This window comes from Numenius arquata, chromosome 13 (assembly GCF_964106895.1).
Source record: "Numenius arquata chromosome 13, bNumArq3.hap1.1, whole genome shotgun sequence".
NCBI classification, from domain to species: Eukaryota; Metazoa; Chordata; class Aves; order Charadriiformes; family Scolopacidae; genus Numenius; species Numenius arquata.
Window position 1 is genome coordinate 5,389,102 of NC_133588.1, and position 23,093 is coordinate 5,412,194.

The 23,093-nt window shown below is 41.0% G+C and overlaps 1 protein-coding gene across 2 annotated transcripts; it reads left to right on the forward strand.

Moving 5' to 3' along the window:
• The first annotated feature begins 6,584 nt into the window (after window positions 1–6,584).
• Window positions 6,585–22,325, forward strand: BRD7 (bromodomain containing 7). 2 transcript variants are annotated; one of them, XM_074158170.1, is made up of 17 exons: window positions 6,585–6,690; window positions 7,049–7,257; window positions 8,030–8,159; window positions 8,635–8,692; window positions 10,314–10,458; window positions 11,783–11,893; window positions 12,233–12,417; window positions 13,285–13,408; window positions 14,075–14,150; window positions 15,035–15,142; window positions 15,707–15,839; window positions 16,741–16,852; window positions 18,023–18,079; window positions 18,895–19,006; window positions 19,163–19,306; window positions 20,605–20,748; window positions 21,770–22,325. In XM_074158170.1, exons 1-17 carry the CDS (start codon window positions 6,642–6,644, stop codon window positions 21,832–21,834), a joined length of 1,962 nt encoding a protein of 653 aa, XP_074014271.1. In that variant the 5' UTR covers window positions 6,585–6,641; the 3' UTR covers window positions 21,835–22,325. The 2 variants fall into 2 exon arrangements, with proteins under 2 accessions (XP_074014271.1, XP_074014272.1); XM_074158171.1 differs by having other exon boundaries at window positions 6,605–6,690; window positions 18,023–18,073; window positions 21,770–22,293.
• The last annotated feature ends 768 nt before the right edge of the window (window positions 22,326–23,093 follow it).

A 23,093-nucleotide genomic window follows, 5' to 3' on the forward strand; every position in this document is an offset into this window, starting at 1 on the left:
TCCTTCACTTGAACATGACAGATTCGTTTTCCTTTGCATATTACACCACCAAGTGGCCTAATGCTCTTATTTTTTTCCAATCACTATGTGTTCCTCTAGAGACACCACTACACAAAACAAAACAAAACAAAATTAAAAAGCTGAATTGCTACCTAAAATAAAAAATTAACTGGAGCATAATCTAAGAGATTCATCTAGACACTTGTATTAAACTTTCTGCTCTTATAGTTTACAACTGCAAATTTAATACAAGTGTAAAATTGATTATCTGTTTCTCCTTTTACAGCAACTTAAAACTTACTAGGAAAACATTCATCTCCACCTTTATTTGGGTGTTAAAAGTGTCTAATGGAGTAGTCTGATGCATCTGCTATGAACACAGGCACTTTCAGATACTTCATTAAATTTTAAATATGACATAAGTAATTAAAAGATATACTATGGAAAAATAATGTTTTAGGACTTCAAATAAAATCTGGCCAAGTAAGTGATTCAAGGAAATTCAGAACAGGCTTGTAATATCTCAGTTGAACAAGCAAAGCTTGCAGGTATTTGAAATGAGCAGGACTACACACACAAGTGAGGGTAACAGCACCAGACTCAGAATCAATACTCAATATAATTTGGTTACATCTCAAAAAAATACTAGGTTGCACCCATCAGTTAAAAGTAGAGGTCAAACCTTCCATCCTCATTTCAATGCCCAATCTTACCCTGCTACAACATGGCATGGCTTTATCTGGAAATCTGCTCCATATTTAGACACCATTTAGCTCACTATTTAGACAACGTTGAGCTAGAATTTTTATGTTAAGATAATGTGTTCCTTAAACTATCTTACTGAGAGAATCTTACTAAGAGTTAAATACTCCCCTGAGCCCGAGGGAGACATTTCTTCCAATATGATTACAGCAAATGCCAAGAAAAGCTTTGGACCTTGCTGTTTCAAACACTGTAGAAAGACAGTAGCCAGGTTGGATGCAGCAGTCACATAGATTTAAACTAGACATGCACAGAAGCAGAGGTACTTCCCTGCTACGTGGCTACAAGCATACGGCAATCACAGAAGGAAGTTTCTGTTCCTCATTTGTTCCAGGAACTCCCCTCAGTGATAGCTGCTTCCCTAAACAGCTTAGAGGAAGCTTGAAGTAGAGGAAAATAACTATTAAGCAAAGTATATAACTATTAAGCAAAGTATATAATTATTAAGCAAAGTAAACAACGCAATGGGATGCAGATTTCATCTGTACCCACCCAGGTATAGAAGCGTGATTTCCATTCAGAAAGGACTAGCTAAATGGAAAGAAGGGGGAGAGGGACTGAAGATGAAACAGGCGGGGCTGGTATGAGTCAACACAGAAGACAAAACTCTGCATTGAAAAAAGGCCTCTGCCAGTAACACCTCTGCTCCCTAAGTAAATTACCTGCTGCAACTGCTACTCAGGTTTCTCCCAGTTTTTTTTCTCCAAATCCTCCACTTGACTAGGAAGAAGCAGGGATGATGGATAAATCCCATTTGTCCATCCATCTCCACTAGTGAGGGAAGCTATGTGGACCCAGCTGAATCCTGTTTAATTTTCCCAACCTGTGCAGCAATAGCAGCCAAGAACGAAGGTCATAAATGTTTAAATTTCATGCAATTTCATGCATGTCTAGCAAAAATTTTGCTATTTTAGTTTAGAGGCATGCAACAAGGTATTTCTTCAGGTGTATAAAATCACTTCAAAAGAGAGTTATTAAAAGAGGTGCCCACAGGATTTGGGCAAGGTCACGGGAAAGATATTTACAAAACACAGACTTATACAAATAAATACACACATCTAACAGCATGAGCAGTGTGACTGCCCTAGAGACAATAAGGTAATCAACCATAATTAGGATTGAATTACAATCTTATTATAATAAGTTTCTTACCATCTTAGGGATCTTGGGGTAGAAACAGATATTTACCTATTACCATGAGTAAATTAATTAGGTTTGCTTTTCTTAGACAAAGTAAAGTGCCATCTCTTCACCACTAATAATTTACGTTGTGTTTCCAAATGAGATTTACCACCCCCACAAAATGCAGCACTTCAGTGCTAAAGTAAAAAAGAGAAAATGCATCATAATGATGAGATGGTCTATTCAAACTAAGGGAAAAACTTCCAACTGCCACACTGTATTTTGTCAGGCCATATGCATGTGGAAAACGCGTGTGTCCCTTTGTCATATTGACTCTTTCAGCTAATGAATAACTGATTTAAAAGTCATACTGAGAATAATACATGAATCAATAATATATCGACTACATTTTTTACTTCACCCATATGTGTTTGGATACTTTTAGAAAGGTGAGCTAGTGTAAAATACTGGTTTTAAATACCCATCTGTCACAAAAACTGTTTATCCTAATGTTTCTGTGTGTCACAGACTACAAACCAAACCTGCTAATGAAAAACTCCCAGTGACTTTAGCATCCCAAGCTCCTACATGCTTGTGTACTCATGGAAACCTTCCAAAGATCCACGAGTGATTAAAGAAACAGGATTTCACCAAGTTTTTTATATCTCTGTTGACACATTAAATTATATTGATTATACTATATACACACTGATCAAAGTCAAACCCACAAATGACTGTGCTTATTGCAGCCTTCATTGCTTAATGTTTTGGTAAAAAAACCTATGGCCAATTTAAATTATTACATTATTTGATGTCTAGTTAAATGAACATACTCTAATATGATCTTATGCTATCCATAGGTCTCAATCCAAGTTCTTTAAGAGATGGAAGAAGGTACATGTGAAAATACTTGGGCATGGATTTCCAAACATTTTCTCCATCACTCTTAGTGGCTAACAGTGATAGCAATACGCATTATTGTCTCTCGTTCTTAAATGCTAGTTGCTATAGAAACTTGACACTGATTAAGATCAGGAACATGATCCTCAGAAAATATGCAGTGAACTGAAATTATTAATCCCGCACATTCAAGCAACAAGAATGAGACCTTGAATTTCTAATACCAGACAGTGATAAAACTCTTCATAGGCTTACAAATGGCATTTTAGCAATGATGCCCAAACAGACTTTTTCTGAATAATATCATACATGGAAACAATGTGACCTGAAGCAGGTTTTTACATGCTGACAGTACTGCCGGCTATTTCATTGCTAACAAAAAGTATTTCAAAGAGCATAGGTAAGAGCTTTCAAAGTGACTATTCAGAAGCAACTGTTGACACAGAGGTTCTTATCCTAGCCCAGCTCTGGTTTTGTGTGTACATAAGATGCAACAAATTTCCTTCTTACTCTGTGATGCAATTCTGGAATCCATTCAGTCGACATCTAAAATATCTCTGGTCGCATTAGCAAAACCCACGCAACACTTTACACACTTCAACTTGCAGTCACAGTCAGCATTCTACCGTTTTATTGCATTAGTAAAAATCCTAGAGCTTCAGCTGACGCAGAGATCTTGTTACAAAGCTACATGTAGACCAAGTAACAATAAAAGCTGTTGACTTTCCTAGGTGACAACATAATGTTTTGAGGTGCAAAGTAATACTGTCTTTTCTATTGTAATTAACAGAAGTTTCTCTATTTGCATTCCCTCAACCAGAGAGTGTATTTTGCTCTAAAAGCAAGTCAGGATGGATGAATTTACTTCAAAAAGTCACATATAAGAAGTGATAATCATTATCATCAACTCCCAAAACCAAACTCTTCAAACCGAACAAAAGTTTCTGTAACTGTTAGAAGAAATAGAAGATCTCTCATCTAGTCCTGCTATGAGGCTGCCAGCACTGGCAGCTCTTCTGCCATGGCACCAGGCACACATTGCACTGGCAAAGCTTTAGGGATCTCGAGTTAGCTCTGAAAACCATCAGCTTTCACTTTTGCTGGGCAAAAGTATAATTCGTAAACAATGTGCTTTGCTGTTGAACAATAACATCTTATTTGAAAACATGAAAAAACATTGCTACGAAATAGGAGGTCATAGTAAGGCTTTTTTTTTTTTTTTATGGTGATACAACGAATTACTTTCCAAACATTTAAATAACAGCCGTTCCAAGTCGTATCCAACCTCTGTGTTGATATATAGGACATTAGGACTTCCATCTTTCCTCTTTGCACAACTGAATTCCCCTGGAATACGAAGGACTGCCCCCGATCAGGGCTAAGAAGGCATAATGTATTGGAAGAGGAGGCAGGCATAAGATTCCTTTAGTTTTCCTCTGGTGCTACACGTACCCAGCAGAGCCAGTTGAGTATGCAGGCACATGGGCTTTTTTCTCAGGGACGTGACAAGACCCAACAGCAACGCTTTTGAACATTGCTGAGAAATGCAGTATCTCTTTCCAAGCTTGTCCAAGCTGAACTGTGCTTTAAAAAGCTTCCTGAGTGTTTTGGAGGGAAAGAAATAGTGATCTTTTAATAGGAAAGGAGAGCTAGAGATGAGGATGGCAAAAACGATGCATATTCTTACGTATGTGTGCCTGTGCTAATAGTTAAGAAAAAGTATCTTTCCCTGATCTGGGGATGTTATTCAATGAGACACCTAGAAATGGCAGCTCTCAAAGTTGGCAATATGTCATATTACTTGTTTGTGCATAATTCTCTCAAATTTCATTAAGTTCAGGACAAGATTAGTCAAGAAATTTCAGAATAACAATTGCACAAATGGCCTTGCCATGTAACATTTAAAAGAAAAAAAAAACTTAGAAAGTCTGCCAGTCCTCTTGTGGGAAGAGAGGATATAGCAACTTTTTTTTTTCATTCTATAAAACATGTCCTTTAAATATTTACTAGTCTTATATTTTCTACATGTGGCCACATCCTAAGCAAAAGCCCTCTACCTCTCACTAAAGTACACTTAAGAACATTCACTGCATATGTAATAAGAGTATTAAAGGATCCAGATGTGAATTAGAAAAACAACTGTGTCTATTATAGCTGAATTTCAAACTACTGGAGTAAGATCAAGCGGGAAAGTTGTGGTTTATTCCAGAGCACCACCCATACAATTCTCTGAGTAGGTTACCAAATGACAGTAAATCTAACCAGTAAAATGCAAAACAAAGCTGTCACATCTGATTAAATTCCCAGTGACCGAATAGACAACCAACTTCTCTAACTTTCTCAAGCTTTCAAAATAAAACTTGTGTAGATGTGCAGCCACACAAATCATAAATTTCTCATTAACAGCTATTATTTTCTTTGGCTATACAGTATCACATATGATTCAACAAACCTTAGGAATACAGGATGATTGTGTGGGAATAAAATTAAACTTTCTCTTTTGAAAAAGACACAGTTTATGTTTTCAGTCCAAACTTCACAGAAGTGAAATTTCAGGATGTGTTACAGAACAGGTGTTAGCAGAAAACAATACCTACAGAGTGCTGTTGAAACAGCAATGACTACAGTTAAGTGATACCAACAAATACACTATTAACTTTGAAAGACTATACATTTAATTTTGAAAACCATTTGCCTGCTTTGGGAAGTACTGACAGACAAGGCAAACGTGTTAACTCGCACCATTTCTAAGAAGTCCTAATCTCTAAGATATTTCTAAGATAACCTGTCATGGGCAATACACATTTATTTTCCTTACATTTATAACCTCATTGTAAAGGATTTGCTTTCAAGACTGGCGAGCAAGTTTAGGCACTCAGTCTGTAAGGCTGGAACAGGCAAATCATCGATTCCTGTTCATCGGTGCAGACCTCGGCACATCCCTGCAAACTCTCTACCTTTCCTCAGCCTCTGCTCTTCTCACTGGCACAGATGAGGGCACAGGCTCTCAAACTTTTGGGACTAGCAGGCCTTTATTGAGGCCTGACGTGCTCCCCCCCGGATCACAGCCCCCACCACAGCCAGGAAGCGGGCGACCCTCCCAGGTCCCTTTGCATCAAGTACAACTTAAAACTACACTTTCAGGACAGCAGGCTTCCCCAGCACCCCTTTGGCTAGTACCACGCTTGCCCCCTGGCACTTACAGCCACGGCAGGGGAGACTCTGCAGCACAGGCTCCACACGGGAGTACGCTGGATGAATCCTGCCAAAGCCACTGAAACGCTGCGCTGCCGCAGAGACCCAAGGGGACAAGAGGGACAGGGCTGCTGGCACAGCCTGCCTCCAGGAGGGAACGAAGGGCATCTCCAAGGGAGCAGGAGGCGGACGGCCGGCTGCGGTGTGAGGTGAGAGGGGCCGCGGCCGCCGCGAGGGGAGAGAGGGCGGGAAACCGTGAGGAGAAAGGGGGCGGCGGGCCCTGAGGGGAGGGGGCGCGAGGCTGTGAGGGCTCTGGGGCGGCAACGCTGCCCGAGGAACGGGGCCGGGCCGACCGGCCAGCCTCTCCCCGCGGGCCGCACAACGCCGGGGGCGGCTGAGGGGGCTGCTCACGACAGAAACCCCCCCGACCTCCCCGCTCACCGGCGCGGAGAGCAGCTCCCGGCGCTGGGGTGCAGCCGCCCCGGCCGAGCCAACGGGCCGCCCGCCTAAGCTCTTCCGCGCCTGCGCCGGCGGCAGCGCGTCCGGCCGTACCTCCGGCCCGCCAGGGGGCGCTGCGCGAGGGCGCTCACCCTCCTCCCGGGCGCGCGGGGCGCCGCTCTCCGCCAGAGGAGCGCGGCCTACCCGGGCCGGCCGCCGCCGCCATGGGGAAGAAGCACAAGAAGCACAAGTCGGACAAGCACCCCTACGAGGGTGGGTGGGCAGGGGGACGCCCGGCAGGAAGGCCCCCAGGAGGGCGCGGGTCCTCGGCCTTCGCCGCCGGCCGGCCGGGCCCACCCGCCGGGTCGGGGGTGGGTTGATAACTTGGTGGTGAATCTGAGGGAACGGGGCGGGGAGAGCGGCCTCGGTGGGCCCCGGGGCTGGGCCCAGCGGCTCTGCCGGGGTTCGGGGCGGGAGGGAGGGAGCGGCAGGGTCTGGAAAGAAAATGAGGCGTGGGTGTTAGTGTCAGGGTGTGCAGGGGAGAGCCTGCGCCCTGGGGTCTGAGGCAGAGCAGCAGGGTATGTCCTCGGCGGTGGCCGCTCTCACGGCCGGTTTCTCTGCCGGGTTGTAGAGTATGTGGAGAAGCCGCTGAAGCTGGTGCTGAAGGTTGGAGGGAGCGAAGTGGCTGAGCTGTCTACTGGGAACGCGGGGCTCGATTCCAGCCTCTACGAAGACAAATCGGAACATGAAAAGCACAAGGACAGAAAGAGGAAAAAGAGAAAGAAAGGAGAAAAACAAGCTCCTGGAGAAGAAAAGGAGAAAAGGAAGAGAAAAGTTAAGGTACATACTGATGCTAGTGCATTTTAGGAAAAAAAACCCTTCAATTTTCTCTAGTCTTCACATCAAAACATGAGCAGGTATAACTGTAACTTGTATCCTTAAATTGGAATACATTCAAATTCAGTATATTAGTTTTGCCAATTCCTTTTCTCTGTGTAATTTATTAGAAAAAGATGAGCAAAGTAATCTGAAATTTCTCATCTTTCAAAAAAATATTGGCGAATATAAACGCACAGGAAATTAAAAAGGGGGGGAGATTATGTGTCTAAATAAATCTATTTATAGAAAACATAGTGAAGAGTTTACAAGTTCTTAATTAAAAAGAAAAAAAATTACTTCCCTCTCAGGGTTCTTAATGTGATAATAAATTCTAACACATTTATTTGAAGCATTATGGGTATCTCTAATTTTAAATTTCCTGACTCTTTCTTACTATTTTTTCTAAAACCTTCAAAGATCATCTTAGGGGCTTTGCCGGAGACAATTCTCTGTGCAGAGAACAGCGCAGGGTCGTTCCTGTCATGCCCTAAGTGGCTGTCTGTCACATTTTTTAAAAGAATAATTTTGTGATACATTGCATTGTATAGCTGAATTACTCTATTGTCCAGCAGATGGAGACAGTACATAAAGAATACAAAGTTTTTAAAGACTTAAAAACTGTTATTTTTTTTATACTACGTGAGGTTGTTTTGAAAAATCAGCATTATGTACAGGAATAGTACTGGTTTGGAAGGTTCTCTTAAGTTTTCTGTAAGAATCTTTCTCTTTCCAGGAGGATAAAAGGAAACGAGATCGAGACCATGCAGACAGTGAGGGAGAACAGGAAATGAAATGTCAGACCCCCATCAGGTTGGAATTGCCACCAGAGAAACCACTGACGAGTACTTTATCAAAACAGGAAGGTAGGAAAAAGAAAAAAAAAAAGACATTTATTTTGCTAATTCCACTTTTCTTTAATTGATATGGCAGGGGGTTGGAACTAGATGATCTTTAAGGTCTCTTCCAACCCAAACCATTCTGTGATTCTATGACTGACATTTTATTGGTCTTTGGTTCTATAGCAGCTGACTTGACCTTTTTTTTTTTGTTTGTTTAGCTATGTCAGTGTTTTTACCCATCTCGCACAAATTTGCAGTGAAGTTACTGTGTACTTCCTGGTACCTGTGTCAGAGGGAGCAGAATGTCAAGTCAGACCAATGAGAAAAGTAGATCCCCTATATATGTTGTGGGTTTTACCATTGTATTCTTTTCATTTATGATGAATTCTCAAGTTGCACCAGTTTTTTTATTAGTTCATTTCAATATCTTGGAAGTTTAGTACCTCTTGCAGTCAGTTCTGTTTCACACCCTTTCTTCCCCCACTTCTTTTTGGTCTAGAGGTGGAGCAGACGCCACTTCAGGAAGCTCTGAATCAACTCATGAGGCAGCTGCAGAGGTGAGTGTCTGGGCTACAGGCTTCCAGAGGTATCAGATGAAAATAACATACATTAAGAGAAGAGGCATAGAAAAAGCTGAGTGAAAATATTATTCCTAAATGTATTGCTAACAGGACTATTTTAGGAATTTGAGTACTAGTTTAAGAATGCATACTTATAACTTCTCAGCTTAGGCTTCTTGTAGGCCCTTTCAGTTTCAAGTTTAAAGTACTTTAAAACTTTCAGAAATAGGACAATCTCACAATACTGTGACGCTTTCTTTGTAAGAACCTTTTTTGAGACAGGCACAAGAGTTTGGAGTGAACTTGCCAAAACTTTTTACCTTGAGTTCTCCTGTTTTTAGCATTACTTACTATAAAAAAAGAAGTACGCACTTGAAAACTTAAACCATGTTCTCCTACTGTCTCATTAACCAAATGTCTTCCGATTAAAACAGTCAGACTTGCAGAATTTGCAGTTCTTTCAAGTAGTCTGTGGTTTAAGATATTCTTTCTTGACTTTAGAATTAAGATTATCTGTATGTCTTGTACAAGAGCGGTTGAAGGATCTTTCCCTTTACCCGTCCTGCCAGACTAAGTTTGAATCTGTTCACGAGTTTTCTCTTAACCTTAAATTCTCAAGACCTTGGTGTCACTTTCAAGGAACTAACAACCAGCCATCAAAAAGCGTGTGTGTTTGCTTTGACTGCCCTTCCATGCGTGCAGAAAGCAGCAGCCACCTTTCGTTCTGAATCCTGTCTCTCAGGGGCGTTCCACGGGTGTTGCAGAATGTCTGCGCTGGGCGCTTCTGCAGCACGTATAGCAAAGTGCTTCTCACTCTTCTGTGGCAACTTGGAGTAGAAATCTGCAAGTCACAAGTAAGCCTCAGGAAACAGGCCTGAAACGCCCAGGGTTTCACCAGCGTGCGTAGTATCAGCACTGGCGGAGGCGGCCAGTCTCGTGCTACAGATTTTAGCAAAAAGCAAAAAACCAGTGGCTCTGGAGGAGAGATTCTTGCCGGCTTATCAACTAAGCCTGAGCCTAAGGAGAAAATACCAACCGACTATATTTGATTTTAACGCTATTAGAAAAACCCAGGAACATCGGTGTATGTCAGAGATCACTGAAAGTCTTAGGAAATTCTAATGTAAAAAAAATGATTAACATTACATAACCTGAAAATTATCATAAACATAAATGCACACGTTCTATCACAACTTTTAGCAGCAAACCTTCCCTTCTGTTAATTTCAGAGTAAGCAATGAATGACAAGTAAATATTCTTAGGACATTTGTTCCTTTTATTTTTCAGTAACTTAATTATTATAAAGCCACTTTTCGAAAAGCCAAAACCTCGAAAAAAAAGGGTTGGGTTTTTTTTAATCTTCTTGGGAGCACAGGGAGTTATCAAAATGTAGAGCTTAACTTCTAAAACATGTTTGTAGCACTTTTTTGGTGTATGGGTTTGCGTACGGGATCTTTTCAACCTTCAGAAGTGAAAGATGATGCTGACACAAGCCATTTCTAGCTTTATGTTTTTTATTCCTTTCAGCTTTGTCCTTTCCTTTCTGTTTAATTCCAAGCTCAATATGTTCTTTGTTATAAGTTGAAACATAAAAAACTGTCTTTTCATTTCTTAACAGAAAAGATCCAAGTTCCTTCTTTTCATTTCCTGTGACTGACTTTATTGCCCCTGGCTATTCCATGATCATTAAAAACCCAATGGACTTTAGTACCATGAAGGAGAAGATCAAGAACAACGGGTACCAGTCCATAGAAGAATTAAAGGTAATTCTGTACATTTTATTTTGACTACAGAGATGCGTTATACTTAATTGACTTGAGCTCTAGTATTTTATGAGAATGTGAAAATGCCAAAAAAACCCAGTACTGCTGCCTGAAGAAATGTTTGTTGTTGAATTTTTGTGAGCAAATAAGTTCTGGAAGTGAAAGAGAAAGCGTTTCTGGTTTGTAAATATGCACCTCAAAAAGATGGGGATGGTTTTAGGTTTTATTCAGGATTCAGTAGAACCTGTCAGATTGTCCTTTAGCGCGTCGTTTCAGCGCTTTACTTAAGAACGAAGATGTTAGCATTTCTGTCAGACTGGTCTGTTTTTTAGTGTGTTACCTCTCGAAAACCAAGGAGTCTGGTGAATTTATTGGGTGTTATTGTCACCTGTGTGCCAGCCAGGCTTAGCTAGTTGTGTACATCCCCAGCTAGTGAAGGCAGGATGAGCTCAGTCCTGTTGGCAGCAGCCGCTTAACCCTGTGCTGTACTGTGTCTAGTGGATTCAAGGGCTTGTTTTGAAGCCTCCTAAAGCTTTTAAAAAGTGCGGGGGCTTGTTTTGTTTTGATTTCTTCAGCAGAAGTATTCTCTACTTCTTTACTGGGCTAGCTGAGGACCCGAGACGTGTAATTAACAGTGGAACTTAGGCAGATGTTAGTTAATAGCATTGGCTGTATTTTCTTGCACATTCTTCTTTAGAGCTCCAAAACTTAAGAAGAACATTCCCTGTTGTTTCAGCTGTTTCTGGTTAGTTTTTCATTTTAACTTTTTGGGTTTGTAAATAGCTGAGAATGTGATAAAACATACCAACCTGCAGAGGCTCTGCGATGAGGAAAGTTTCTAGCTCAGTCATTCAAGACATGAACTTGCAACAAGCAGAGATTCCTTTTCTTCGTTGTAACTGAAACTTTGGCATATTCCATGTAATGATTTAACTTTGAATTGCAGCTTTTCTGTATTTTAAGATAGCTTTAGTGTCTTTTTTATGTTGCCTTGCTTTGTTTTTCCTTTAATGACTGCGGATTGGTCAGGGAAGTGGGTAATTTTAGCTAGGATTTCCATTAAAACTTTGAAAACTACAAAAAATACTGAACACTTAGGAATATTTTCAGGATGTTTTTTGTGGTGCTAGTTTTGAGACTTTAATTTACATATTCATTTCTGTTTAAATTTTTAATTAAATAAATTTCTTAAATTCATTAATTAAAAATGTTCTTTGAAGTTCTTTTTCTCTAAAGCTCAAGACACTGCATTTGCAACAAGGATTTTCATACAGTGTACTATAAAATTTTAACTTCCATTCCAAAATTATTAATATCTGTACAGGATAACTTCAAATTGATGTGTACTAACGCAATGATTTACAACAAACCAGACACCATTTACTACAAAGCTGCAAAAAAACTGCTGCACTCAGGGATGAAGATACTTAGCCAGGTAATACAAAATATAAAACAAAATATTCAAAAATATGTTTCTTCCTTTTTGACCCCGATTTCATTCCACTTTTCTTACAGGGACCTCATGAAAATTAATAAAAACTTGCTTAATATTTGTCAATTGCTTGTATATTAGAATTTAAGTAGTACATTGTTTTAACGTTCATGCTTTAGTACCAGATCAGTTATTGAAATATTTGCATTTAATATTTCATTTTCTAAACTGACTTTATACTTGCTAATCTAAGAAAGAAAAAACCAAAACGGTTGTTCTCTGTGGGTAGGTTAGGAAAAGATTCATTGAAGCAGCAAATAAAAGGATTCTGGTGTTTTTTAGGAGAGAATTCAGAGCCTGAAACAAAGTATAGAATTCATGGCTGACCTGCAGAAGACAAGGAAGCAGAAGGACAAGATGGAACTGCAGCAAACTGGGGAAGATGAAAATGGTCCTGGGAAAGACAAAGGAGACCCTGCAGATGGTGACACCAAAGGATTCAAAACACCTAGCAAAGAACACAGAAAGTAAAGTATTAGCTCAATAATATCTCTAATTATAGGATACACCCTTTAAACGCTACCGAAACAAGGTGGCTTTTAGGGACCAGTGGATGTGGGTTTCTCTCTTTCTGGTACCACATCTACACTAAGACTTCGGCAACATTTCTATAAAGTGACTTCATACACCAAAAATAAATAAGTTTAGAATCTTTTATGATACCATCATTTTTTTTTTTGTGTAGGTAACTTACATGAGGTAACCTACCTGATGAGGTAAATGCTCATCCACCCCATTCCTTCAATTACTTTCTATTTTAGTGTCTATTCCACAGAAATAGTATTGTTTGGGAGAAAGCTTGCAAACATGACCTTTAAACATTTTGGTACAGATAACTATATAGCCAATTTCACATACCTTTTTCTTTTGGCATAGTAGTTGCGTTTGAAACATGTAAATGCATAGCTACAGAACATCTACTTCCTGATATGTCTTTTAATACCTAGAAATACCCCTTTCAGTGTTCTGAAATATTAGTGACTTTATTTTCACATATTTGAACATACAGGTAGTAAAATTAAGAGTTATTTAATATTTTATTTTACCAAAAATAAAGTGATCACGTAAAATCTAGCAACACGCTGAAGTAAGCTAAAGACAGAGACCTTCACAGTTGCTAACGTAAAAAAAGCATTTTCTGGTCTAAATCCTTGTTACATATTTTCCCAGTTATATTAAATAGTCATATTAAATGGCTTTTCTTTTTTTTGTTTGTTGTTTTGTCTACAAAACCAGTTTCTTCACTGTATCCTTTTGTGGTATTGGTGTTGAGCCAATTGGTGTCTGTTAACTCTATCTGTTAACCAGCTCAGCTCTGCGGGTTTTATTCACAGGAAGGACAAAGATCTACTTGAAGACAAATTACGAAACAATAGCTTGGAAAGGGAACAAGAGCAGATTGATCGCATTGTTAGAGAGTCTGGAGGAAAGTTAACAAGGCGACCTGCAAACAGCCAGGTAAATCTTCTGTGTATTCAGTAACTCCTGTCACTTTTTCATAACCCAACCCAGGCTTACTCAGCTGCTTACGGCAGTTGAAACTCAAAGAGTGCTTTTCCTCCAGTTTACACCATTTTACATGCGACTGATTGATCTTCTCTGTAACAGCATAAGGTTAAAAAAAAGGCATACCAGTTAAACGCATGCTGAATTGTGTCAGCAGAACAAGTTCAGCTTAAGTTTTCTAGAACTTTTAGATAAAGTAGTAGAAGAGGATGAATGGTAGGAACCTCAAGGAAATATCTCAAATCTGACCTGCAGAAAACCCCGTTGTTCTGAACCAGCCACATATCTGATCAAAGGTTATTAGTGTCACAGGAGGAGGAGCCCAGTTTGGTAATACTGAGCCCATTTCATTTTCTACATGAATTACATGTTTGATCTCTTAGCTTCTGCAGAATCATTAATATTTATCATAATTTCTTAATTCCTTGTGGCTACACTGATAAAGTTATCTAGTGAAAATAAAACACTTAAAGCAGCACTCATTTCTGAGTCTAACTGATCATTCCAAATCCCTTTCTGATTCCTATGGATAGGACAGGTTCATTAGACGTTTTTATTAGTTTAAAGACTGTGAATTTCAACTAATAGGTAAATTAAAATAGTCTGATCTTATTTCAGTGTGAATTTGAAAGAAGAAAACCGGATGGTACAACAACTCTGGGCCTTCTTAATCCGGTTGACCTTACTGCAGGAGGTAAGTTGGCACAGTTCAGGTAACAAGCCCCTTTCACCTACCTGCTCTGCTGCTTTTCTGCTGATCAGCAAATGCTGGCCGAGCACCTCGTGCTCCTTTATGGACTGATAAAGGTCTGGATGTAAAAAGCTGCAGCTGAGGGGACACGTAGATGGGGGTCAATTGTGGCTGTTGCTTCTCCTTTTTGCCTCAGCTGTTTGTGGGAGCTGCAAGAGAAAGCTGTTGCCATTGGAGAAGCGGCCTGCCATATTCTTGTCTCCTGGACTGCCCTGAAGTCTGGCCGTGTACAGAGTGCAGTGTCTGCTGACACAAAAAAGGTCACAGATGTTCCAGAATTGGCCATTGGGACCTGTCTGGATCCCAGATGTTGTCAATGCCACCTATGGAGTGCCACTAGCCAAAAGAGTGCAGGTGCTTGCCCATTTAACTGCCAGCTCGTTACAGAGCTGAACTGACCGGGTCTAGAACAGACAGAAACCCCCCTGAAAACTTGACTTCTTCCTTCTCCCTGTTTGTGCAGTAGGAAACGTCAGCAAGAATAAATAAAGTGTGGTTTTTCACCTTAAGAATGCGATCCTCTTCAATGATGCAGCCTCTGTTAGGGGAGGACAGGAAGGAAGAAAAGTAATAGTGAAAACTTAACATTTAAATTCAATCATCTTCTATGCTTAACCCAGTATCGCCACTTCCTTGGTCTGGATTGTTGTTTAAGACCACACACAGTCTTTAGTATGAAGCCTTTGGAGAGGAAAGCACCCTTTGAGAGTTGTATCCTGTTTATTTTGAAGTTTCTGGCTACAAGTATTAAATGAGCGTGGACATCTTCCTATGTCACTTAATTACACCTTCGTTATTTCTTCATGTTTTGATATATCCTACTGTAGAGCCGGGTTACTGCCCTGTGAAGCTGGGGATGACGGCAGGAAGACTTCAGTCGGGAGTTAATACGTTACAAGGGTTCAAAGAAGATAAAAGAAACAAGGTCACTCCAGGCAAGTGCTGTTTTTTTTTTTTTTTCAAAAACGTAAATCCTCCTCCTTATAGAAATAAAACACGTGACCTCATTACTAGCACACCAATAGTTTGGAACTAAGATTTCACAATGATAAAGCACATTATTGCATGTATCTATCACACAACTAAACAGCATATCATAAACTCTGGCTTAACTTACACATACAAAAGGGGAGGGGTAATTAATAAATTGTTCGTTGATAATGAGAAGAGGAACTTACCAGGCAGATAAAGGATTTTGCCAGCTCGGAAAGAGCGTAGTGGGGAGCCTGAGAACCTCTTACTGGCACAGGACTGAATTTTTATATTGTGTTAAGGCACACAGTATCGTTAATACATTTGTAAATAAAAATATATTTGATGTAGATGATACTAAAAGATGTTACAGCGTGAACAGATGATATTCTGTGAAAGTTCATTTTCACCATAAGAAATCTGTTCCTAAAAGTTTCATTTTGGGGATTGTTTTACAACCCCTTACTCATTTTTTATCTGATACTCACATAGCAGAGGTAGTAATTAGTACTGGTTTTATTCATTAGTGACATACTTGAATTACGGACCCTATAGTTCCTATGCTCCGACGTACGATTCTACATTTGCCAACATAAGCAAAGAAGATTCTGATTTAATCTATTCAACATACGGGGAAGACTCTAATCAAGGATCTTTCAGGTAATGAAACAACCAGGGTGGGTGTTTCAGCTTCCGTGCACCAAAGTCGTTCTGTGCAGCTCTGCAGCACGGGCTTCAGTGGTGCTGTCGGGTGATGCCACTGTCTGCATACCTTACTGAGGTTCGTTGGTTTGTTTTAAGAAACAAGAATTTTAATAAGAGAATTTGTCTATAAAGTAAAATTAGCCAAGATTGGAGGATTTTGATGCTACAGATAGCTAGGAACACACAGTCTAAAATTTAAGTATATTTATGGCTAACTCTGAAGGACTCGTGTTCAAACCCAGAAGTACAAATGCTTATAGAAACTGTATTTTTTAACATTAATGAACTTAATTACAGCCTTGAATGATACGTATCTTTCTTAATGTCAAATACTGACCAAACTACTATGGTCATAGTGGGAGACCTGAGTCCGGAGACAGTGATTCCCAATTTCATTCTTAGTGTGTCTACTGCTCCATTTTCATATTATTTATGGCAGTAATAATAATAAATTGTCATTGTTTTTATTATTCTTGATGATAAAAACTTCAGAGCAAAAGTACTTCTGTTTTATAAGAATCTCAAAAACAAAATACGCGGTGGTATAAACCGATGTGAAGTGTGGGAATGCTTAGGTAGGGTGCAGACGTGAGGTGCCTGTGAAGTTGGCTGTGTTTGCTGCAGCTGCCCCAGACAGGATACTTCTCCTAGTTTTCCGGTTTTTGTGAAGCATCTGAGTGGGTTCCTCAGCTCCGAAAGGCAGGGATAACTAACCCGAAGCACACCCGTCAGATCAAATCCTCTGCTTCTTTTTGTGTTTTCTATGCTGTACATTTTGGTTTGACTTCACCTAACTTTTTGTCCATGGAATGTTTGGTATGAGAATAGTTACCTTAACTATCTTTTGATCTTTTAGTATTCATGATTTTTTGATGAAATCGCAAGATTATCCTCTCTTAATGGCTGATAGTTTGCTTGATGTTCTAACTAAAGGAGGACATTCCAGAGCTCTTAGAGAACTAGAAATGGTAAGAGCACCTTTGTGACCTCTCTGATTTTTGGTTTTAGCGCACAAGCTATAAAGCTAGAGAAAGATGATGCAGTGGGGGCTCCCTTTTAATTGGGAAAATTTGGAAGTGATGACTGAGCTTTGTCTCCAGGGGATGGGCTTTCTGGAAAAGGATTATTCTGACTTGTTAATTAGTGAAACATGAAAATTTACAAAATACTGTACCTCGAGACGAAGTCACACGTCCCTACTCTGTCTGCTCTCCCGCTCCCTCTAGCTCCTATTCCATTTAGTAAGAAAATACCAATAAGCAGTTGTTTAGAAATGAGGTGATCGTGGATGGGCTTTCGTCTTTCCATGAAAAGTTTATCACGTTCCTCGCATCCACTGGTCGGATCAGGAGAATTAGTAACTATTTCCCTTGGCGCAGTGCTTTTAAACTCAAATACGTACTTTTAAACAGCTACTCTTCTGATTCTTGGGAGACTTCAGGACCTGCATATGCCAAACACGATGAATCAAAGGGGCTGATTTGACAATCTTAACTTAATTGACAACCCAAGAATTAGTTGAGAACCTCCACCAGATGGTTCCCGTTAACTAAAAGTCTTGATTTGAGTTTCACCTTAATGTAAACTATTGAAATAAACAGCCCAGAGCCTTTTACTAACAATAGGTCAAATATCAGCTAAACTAATGCTAGAAATAGGTCATGGATAAAAGATCACCCTTTAGCCCCAGTTCAGACCTTTCCTTGGCATTTCCTAGTTTGGCTCTTCTCTAGTACCCAGGAGTGACAGGGACTGGCAGGGTTCCACCACTACTGTGGCAAGTATTAAGGGAAATACACTTGCCTATAGAAAGAGAGTGCATTCCAGCCTCTAATTGTCATCCTTCCTTTTCTTCCTGCCCCTCAGTAAATAATCTCTGATGTGACATCACTGGGGAAAAGCAGGTGGACTTTGCAAAGAGCAATAAATTGTGTGCCCTAAAAATGTATTTTAGTAAACGATACCTGAAGAAAACCCTTGGAAAATAGCTACTTTGTAACTTGGTTTGCAGAGAAAGCTCCTTATGACATTGTATATTTACCTTACTTTAAAAATACTGCATTTTGTGAGGTTTTCACTGTGAACTTCAAGAAAAAATTAATTTTAACGCCTTCTTTGAAAACCCTTTCTCTCTTCAGCCGTTGGAGGAAGCTGAAGGCGCACATGAAAGAAGTGATGCGATAAGAGATGCAAAGGTAAAATTTTTCTCTACCAATTAATTAACCAACCTGTCTGACCCCACAGGTATAACACTGCCTGCAACAGTAAGGCCTGTGCAGCTACACTGAGTAAGAATCTCCAAAAAAGTTAAGTCTTAAACGAGGCCATGTATCAAGAGAACTGCAAGAAAACGCTCATGTGGTTTTGTTTGTGGTTGTTAAACCACGTGTTAGATCTTCTGGTTGGCAGCTGTAGTTGGTTTACTCCTACCTTAATCCAATTTGTTTTAAGATGAACTTGTAATACAAGTGTAAAATACCACACGATACATCGGTAGCTTTGAGAAGTTTTTCTCAAACACCTCGTGCCCCTGCAGGCACACAACAGAGCTCTCAAACCATCCCCCTCAAGCTTTGGTCGATGAGGAAAAGCACAGGGGTAGTTCTAGGGAAAGGGCTGCTCTCCTCCAGCCGCTTCCCAGCCTGGTTTGGAATTTTGGCCTCGGATCTTAGATAAACTGGTTTAGGTGAGCTCAAGGAATTTTTATTTTTATTTAATTGGGATGCTGCTCTTAAGTTACTACATCATTTGTGCCCACACTGGTCTTGGCAGATGCCGTTTGCTGTTTGAATATGACACAGAACAGGAAACTGAGCAACTGCAGAACAGGGAAAGTTTCACGGGGTGTCTTTTCAGCTTTCCCTCCGTACGTTCGCTTTTTTGGTAGAGCAGACTAATTTTAACTAACTTTGTGTTCTCATTTTGCCCAAACGATATTTACATCAACCTTAAAATAAAACTATCATCTAAGTTATTACTTGCTGGTTTGTTGGGTTGGGTTTTTTTTCAGCTGATGGAAATGGATATTGCTGCCAGGTTGGACTCTGCCACCAACGACAGACTTACAGCGCTAAAAGCCGTTACGAGCTTTGGCGTGCCCATGGAGGAGTTTGATTCCGAGGGTGAGTTTTCTTGGTACTTGGCGCTTCTGATACGTCTGTAACTCTTTCAATTTCTCAATCAATCCCTTTGCGTGGTCAGCCTTACCCTATTTTATATCGTAATGCAAGCAAATACACTCTCTTGCTACATAGGGCTTTCTTTTCTTCACTGAACAGAGGCTGAAATCTTCCAGAGGAAACTTGATGAAACAACAAAGCTTCTGCGAGAGCTCCAGGATGCTCAAAATGAACGACTAAGTACAAAACCGCCCCCGAACATGATTTGTCTTCTGGGTCCATCTTACAGAGAGATGCACTTGGGTAAATGCGTTTTGTCATCGTTCTTGCAGAATTGATCACGTCCCAACTTTTATCAACTCTAAAGCAGACAAAGGTTTAACAGTTACAGTGCAGAATAATAATTTAAATTTTTTGTTGTACATAAAGCCAGATGACAGTTTTGAACAGTAATTAAAAGTATTTCCTCTTTATTAATAAATTTCCCTAGAACTGATTGGGAGTGTTCTCTGTGCCATGGGACAGACGGATAACCAAACACCTCAAACTCCAAGGTCTTTACGGTGTCTTTCAACAGGGGTTGCTTAAGTGTTACCAAGTTCTTATTGTAAGAGTAGCTTTAGCCCAGGTTTGATCTAAGTTATCAGTCTATTTTATTATACCAATTAACACCAGTCATACCTTCTGCAGTAATTTGAGCAAAGCTTCTTGTCTCCCAGGTCAGTTCCACGGCCTGTGTTAATGGCAGCCTTCTAAGGCTGGACTGTGCAGAGGGTGGCTGTTGTGCAACTCAAACTGGTGCAGTATCTGCTGCGGCGTACGGGGTCTAACACAGCCCCTGCTCTGTGAGAAGATAAATTCCCCTTTTTGCAGAAACGCTACCAAGTCGGTATTATACCGAGCCTGAACCAGACCAAATAATACCTTTCTTAAGAGGTTTTAAGTACCTGCAGCCTCCTTCGGGAAGGAAAACCACATTTGTAGCAATGATAGCAGTCTCTAGTGTATCTACAGAGCTAATTGCTGAATCCTGAAAGGCAGGAACATCTCTTCCAGCTGCTGCATTCCCGTCACCCAGGTGTCATTCGCTTGCTCTTTAACTTGCGGTGTTTCTTACTGCCAGCAGGCCTTGCTCAGCAGCTGTTTCAGTCCTGCTGCTCTTAGCCCTCTCTTTTACAGTCCCCAGTGCACCCCGCGTGAGTGCGCACGGTACAACAAAACTCTGCTGCTGCAGAAACATTATTTAACGGAGTTCCATTTGTAGAACCGTAGAATTGTCCAGGTTGGAAGGGACCTTTAAGGTCATCGAGTCCAACCATCATCCTAACTCTGATAAAAAACCATCACTAAACCATGTCCCCCAGCACCGTGTCAACCCGTCTTTTAAATACCTCCAGGGATGGTGCCTCAATCACTTCCCTGGGCAGCCCATTCCAAGGCTTAATAACCCTTTCCCAATTGCTCCTAATATGCAATCTGAACCTCCCCTGGCACAACTTGAGGCCATATTGTACTTAAATAATGAGCCTGTTGACAGGCTCATTTTCAGTGATTTTTGAGTGTATATATAGCATATAAACACACCCCCTTATCTCTTCTAGCGGAGAGAGTAACCAATAACCTGAAAGAACTTGCACAACAAGTGACTCCGGGTGACATTGTCAGTACCTACGGCATCCGGAAGGCAATGGGCATTTCAGTCCCTGTACCCGACGCAGAAGAGAGCTGGGTGGATTTGACAGAGGGTAAGTACACACAAATATAAATATAAATATATATATATATATCAGCGTCTGTTCAACTGAGGCAAAACCACACTTGCAAACCATTGCACCGCCTGGGGTAGAGCTTGCAGTAACTCCCTTCCAACTTTTCAGTTCTTCTCCCCTTTTTGAAAAATCCTGTTTCTCATGGAGAGCCGCTGTGTTTGCTCTCAGGCCAGAATTACTCTCCGGGATGTATGGAGCTTTGGTTCAGCTGCATAAAGGAGTTATTTCACTGTTGGTCTTACAGCGCTGCCAAATCTCAAAGCCTGGCGACCCGTTCTAGTTCAGTTTTTCCATTTAGCGTGACGTTACGAGATCAGAGTTAAAAATTCCTCACTTGCTAAAAAGCCGGGACGCGGGGCTTCCTCCTTCTCCGAGCTGTCGGCTGTGCCCTCCCTTTGCTTACCGCGGCAGCTGGAGCGCTTTGCAACCCACGGCATCCGCTCGGCTCAGCTCATCCAGCCCAAAGCAGCTGCTGCCTTTGGTGGATTAAGGAGTCGGGTCAGTGGAAAAATAAAATAAATAAATATATCTTAAGTGCCAGACCCAGCCTCCCCCTGGCGGCGCAGCCGGTAAAAGGACACCCGGAGCTTGTGCTTGTCCCCAGTTTTAAGGCAGGTAACAATTTCCTTTCAAGAAACGTAAAAAAAGAGTTTATAAAGTTTACAAACGTTTATAAAAAGTTTCAGTTAAGATGTTGTTTAATGAAAAGAGCGGGATTACTTCAGGAACTTACCTTTTCAAGGAAACCGCTGAAAAAATCTCAATTTCAAAATTATTGAGCGGTTTCTTTTTCGTGGCGCTGTGCAAGAGCCGCTGTGGAACAGAACCAACGGAACCATCACCTTTCCTTGGACCCTCACGGAAGGTACAGCTCACTCAGGACTGGCTGCACCTTCAGGAGTACTCCCGTTGTGTATGCGTTTCTTTCATTTACAAGTCCGATGTGCTAATTGACCTGCTAATTGACCTCCTCTCTCTCTCTCTTGTAAACTTTCAGACTTTCAAGAACCTAAAAAGACCGTCGCCGCCCCCGAAAGTGAGTGTGGGCCAGTTACAGTCTGACGCTTCGGCAACGTTGACAGCTGTTTGATTCTAGCGAAGAACCGGATGAACTTGCTTCAGGTGCAGTCACCGAGCAGGTGTATATTGTGTGTTAAACTGCTTTTGTTTATTAAATTTTGGAACTGATGAGGACGTTTGAGATGGAATGGTTTGTATTGGGGTTCCTTCTGCTACACAAATGCACTAAATTATTCGTTTTTACGTTCCTTATTATTTTAAAGCCCCTCTGCAGCTTTTAAGGTTTCCTGGATTGTTAAGTGTCTGGAAAAGTCAAAGCGTAAGTGAAAACGTGCCTCTGGACGGTGCAGGGACCAACCCAAAAGTTTCTGGAAGCAACGTATAGACTCTGCATCTGAATCTGGTTGGGGCAAAAATCATTAGTATGTGGAACATTCAGGTTTCCCTTTTTAAAATCACTGTGCGACTCTTACGATCATGAGGAAGAGAAATAAACTTTTTAAATAAATCTGATGTAGCCTGGTGAATTAACCAAAAATCAGCTTTGTGAGACTTTGAACGTGGGTGAATCTCCTCTCACGGAACCAAAACCATCCGCTCGGAGCGTTCTAAAACTGGAGGGCAAGCTCAGAAACGTACCGTGACAGTAAGGCGAGATGAACAAACCCACCTGCTGCCAGTAAGTAAAAATACTACATTAATACACAGCACGTATTCAGTATGTTCAGCCCGGAGAAGAGAAGGCTCCGGGGAGACCTCATAGCAGCCTTCCAGTACCTGAAGGGAGCCTACAGGAGAGCCGGAGAGGGACTCTTTGTCAGGAAATGTAGTGACAGGACAAGGGGTAATGGTTTTAAATTGGATGAGGGGAGATTTAGATTAGATATTAGGAGGAAATTCTTTCCTGTGAGGGTGGTGAGACACTGGAACAGGTTGCCCAGGGAAGTTGTGGATGCCCCATCCCTGAAAGTGTTCCAGGCCAGGCTGGATGGGGCTTTGAGGAACCTGCTCTAGTGGAGGTGTCCCTGCCCAGGGCAGGGGGGTTGGAACTCGATGATCTTTAAAGTCCCTTCCAACTCTAACCATTCTGTGATTCTACAGTCGGCTCCGAGACGCTCACAGGGACTCACTTGGAGGCATTCCTGAACACTACCTGGATAATCATTTCAGGCTTGCTTAGCAGAAAGGAGAGCACATTTAGAAAACCCCTAGCCTGGAAAGTCAGTTCCCTTTTAACTTTCACAATTCTTGAAATTCATTCCACAAAGGTTGAACTGTCACCCTGGATTTTTCTCCGGTAG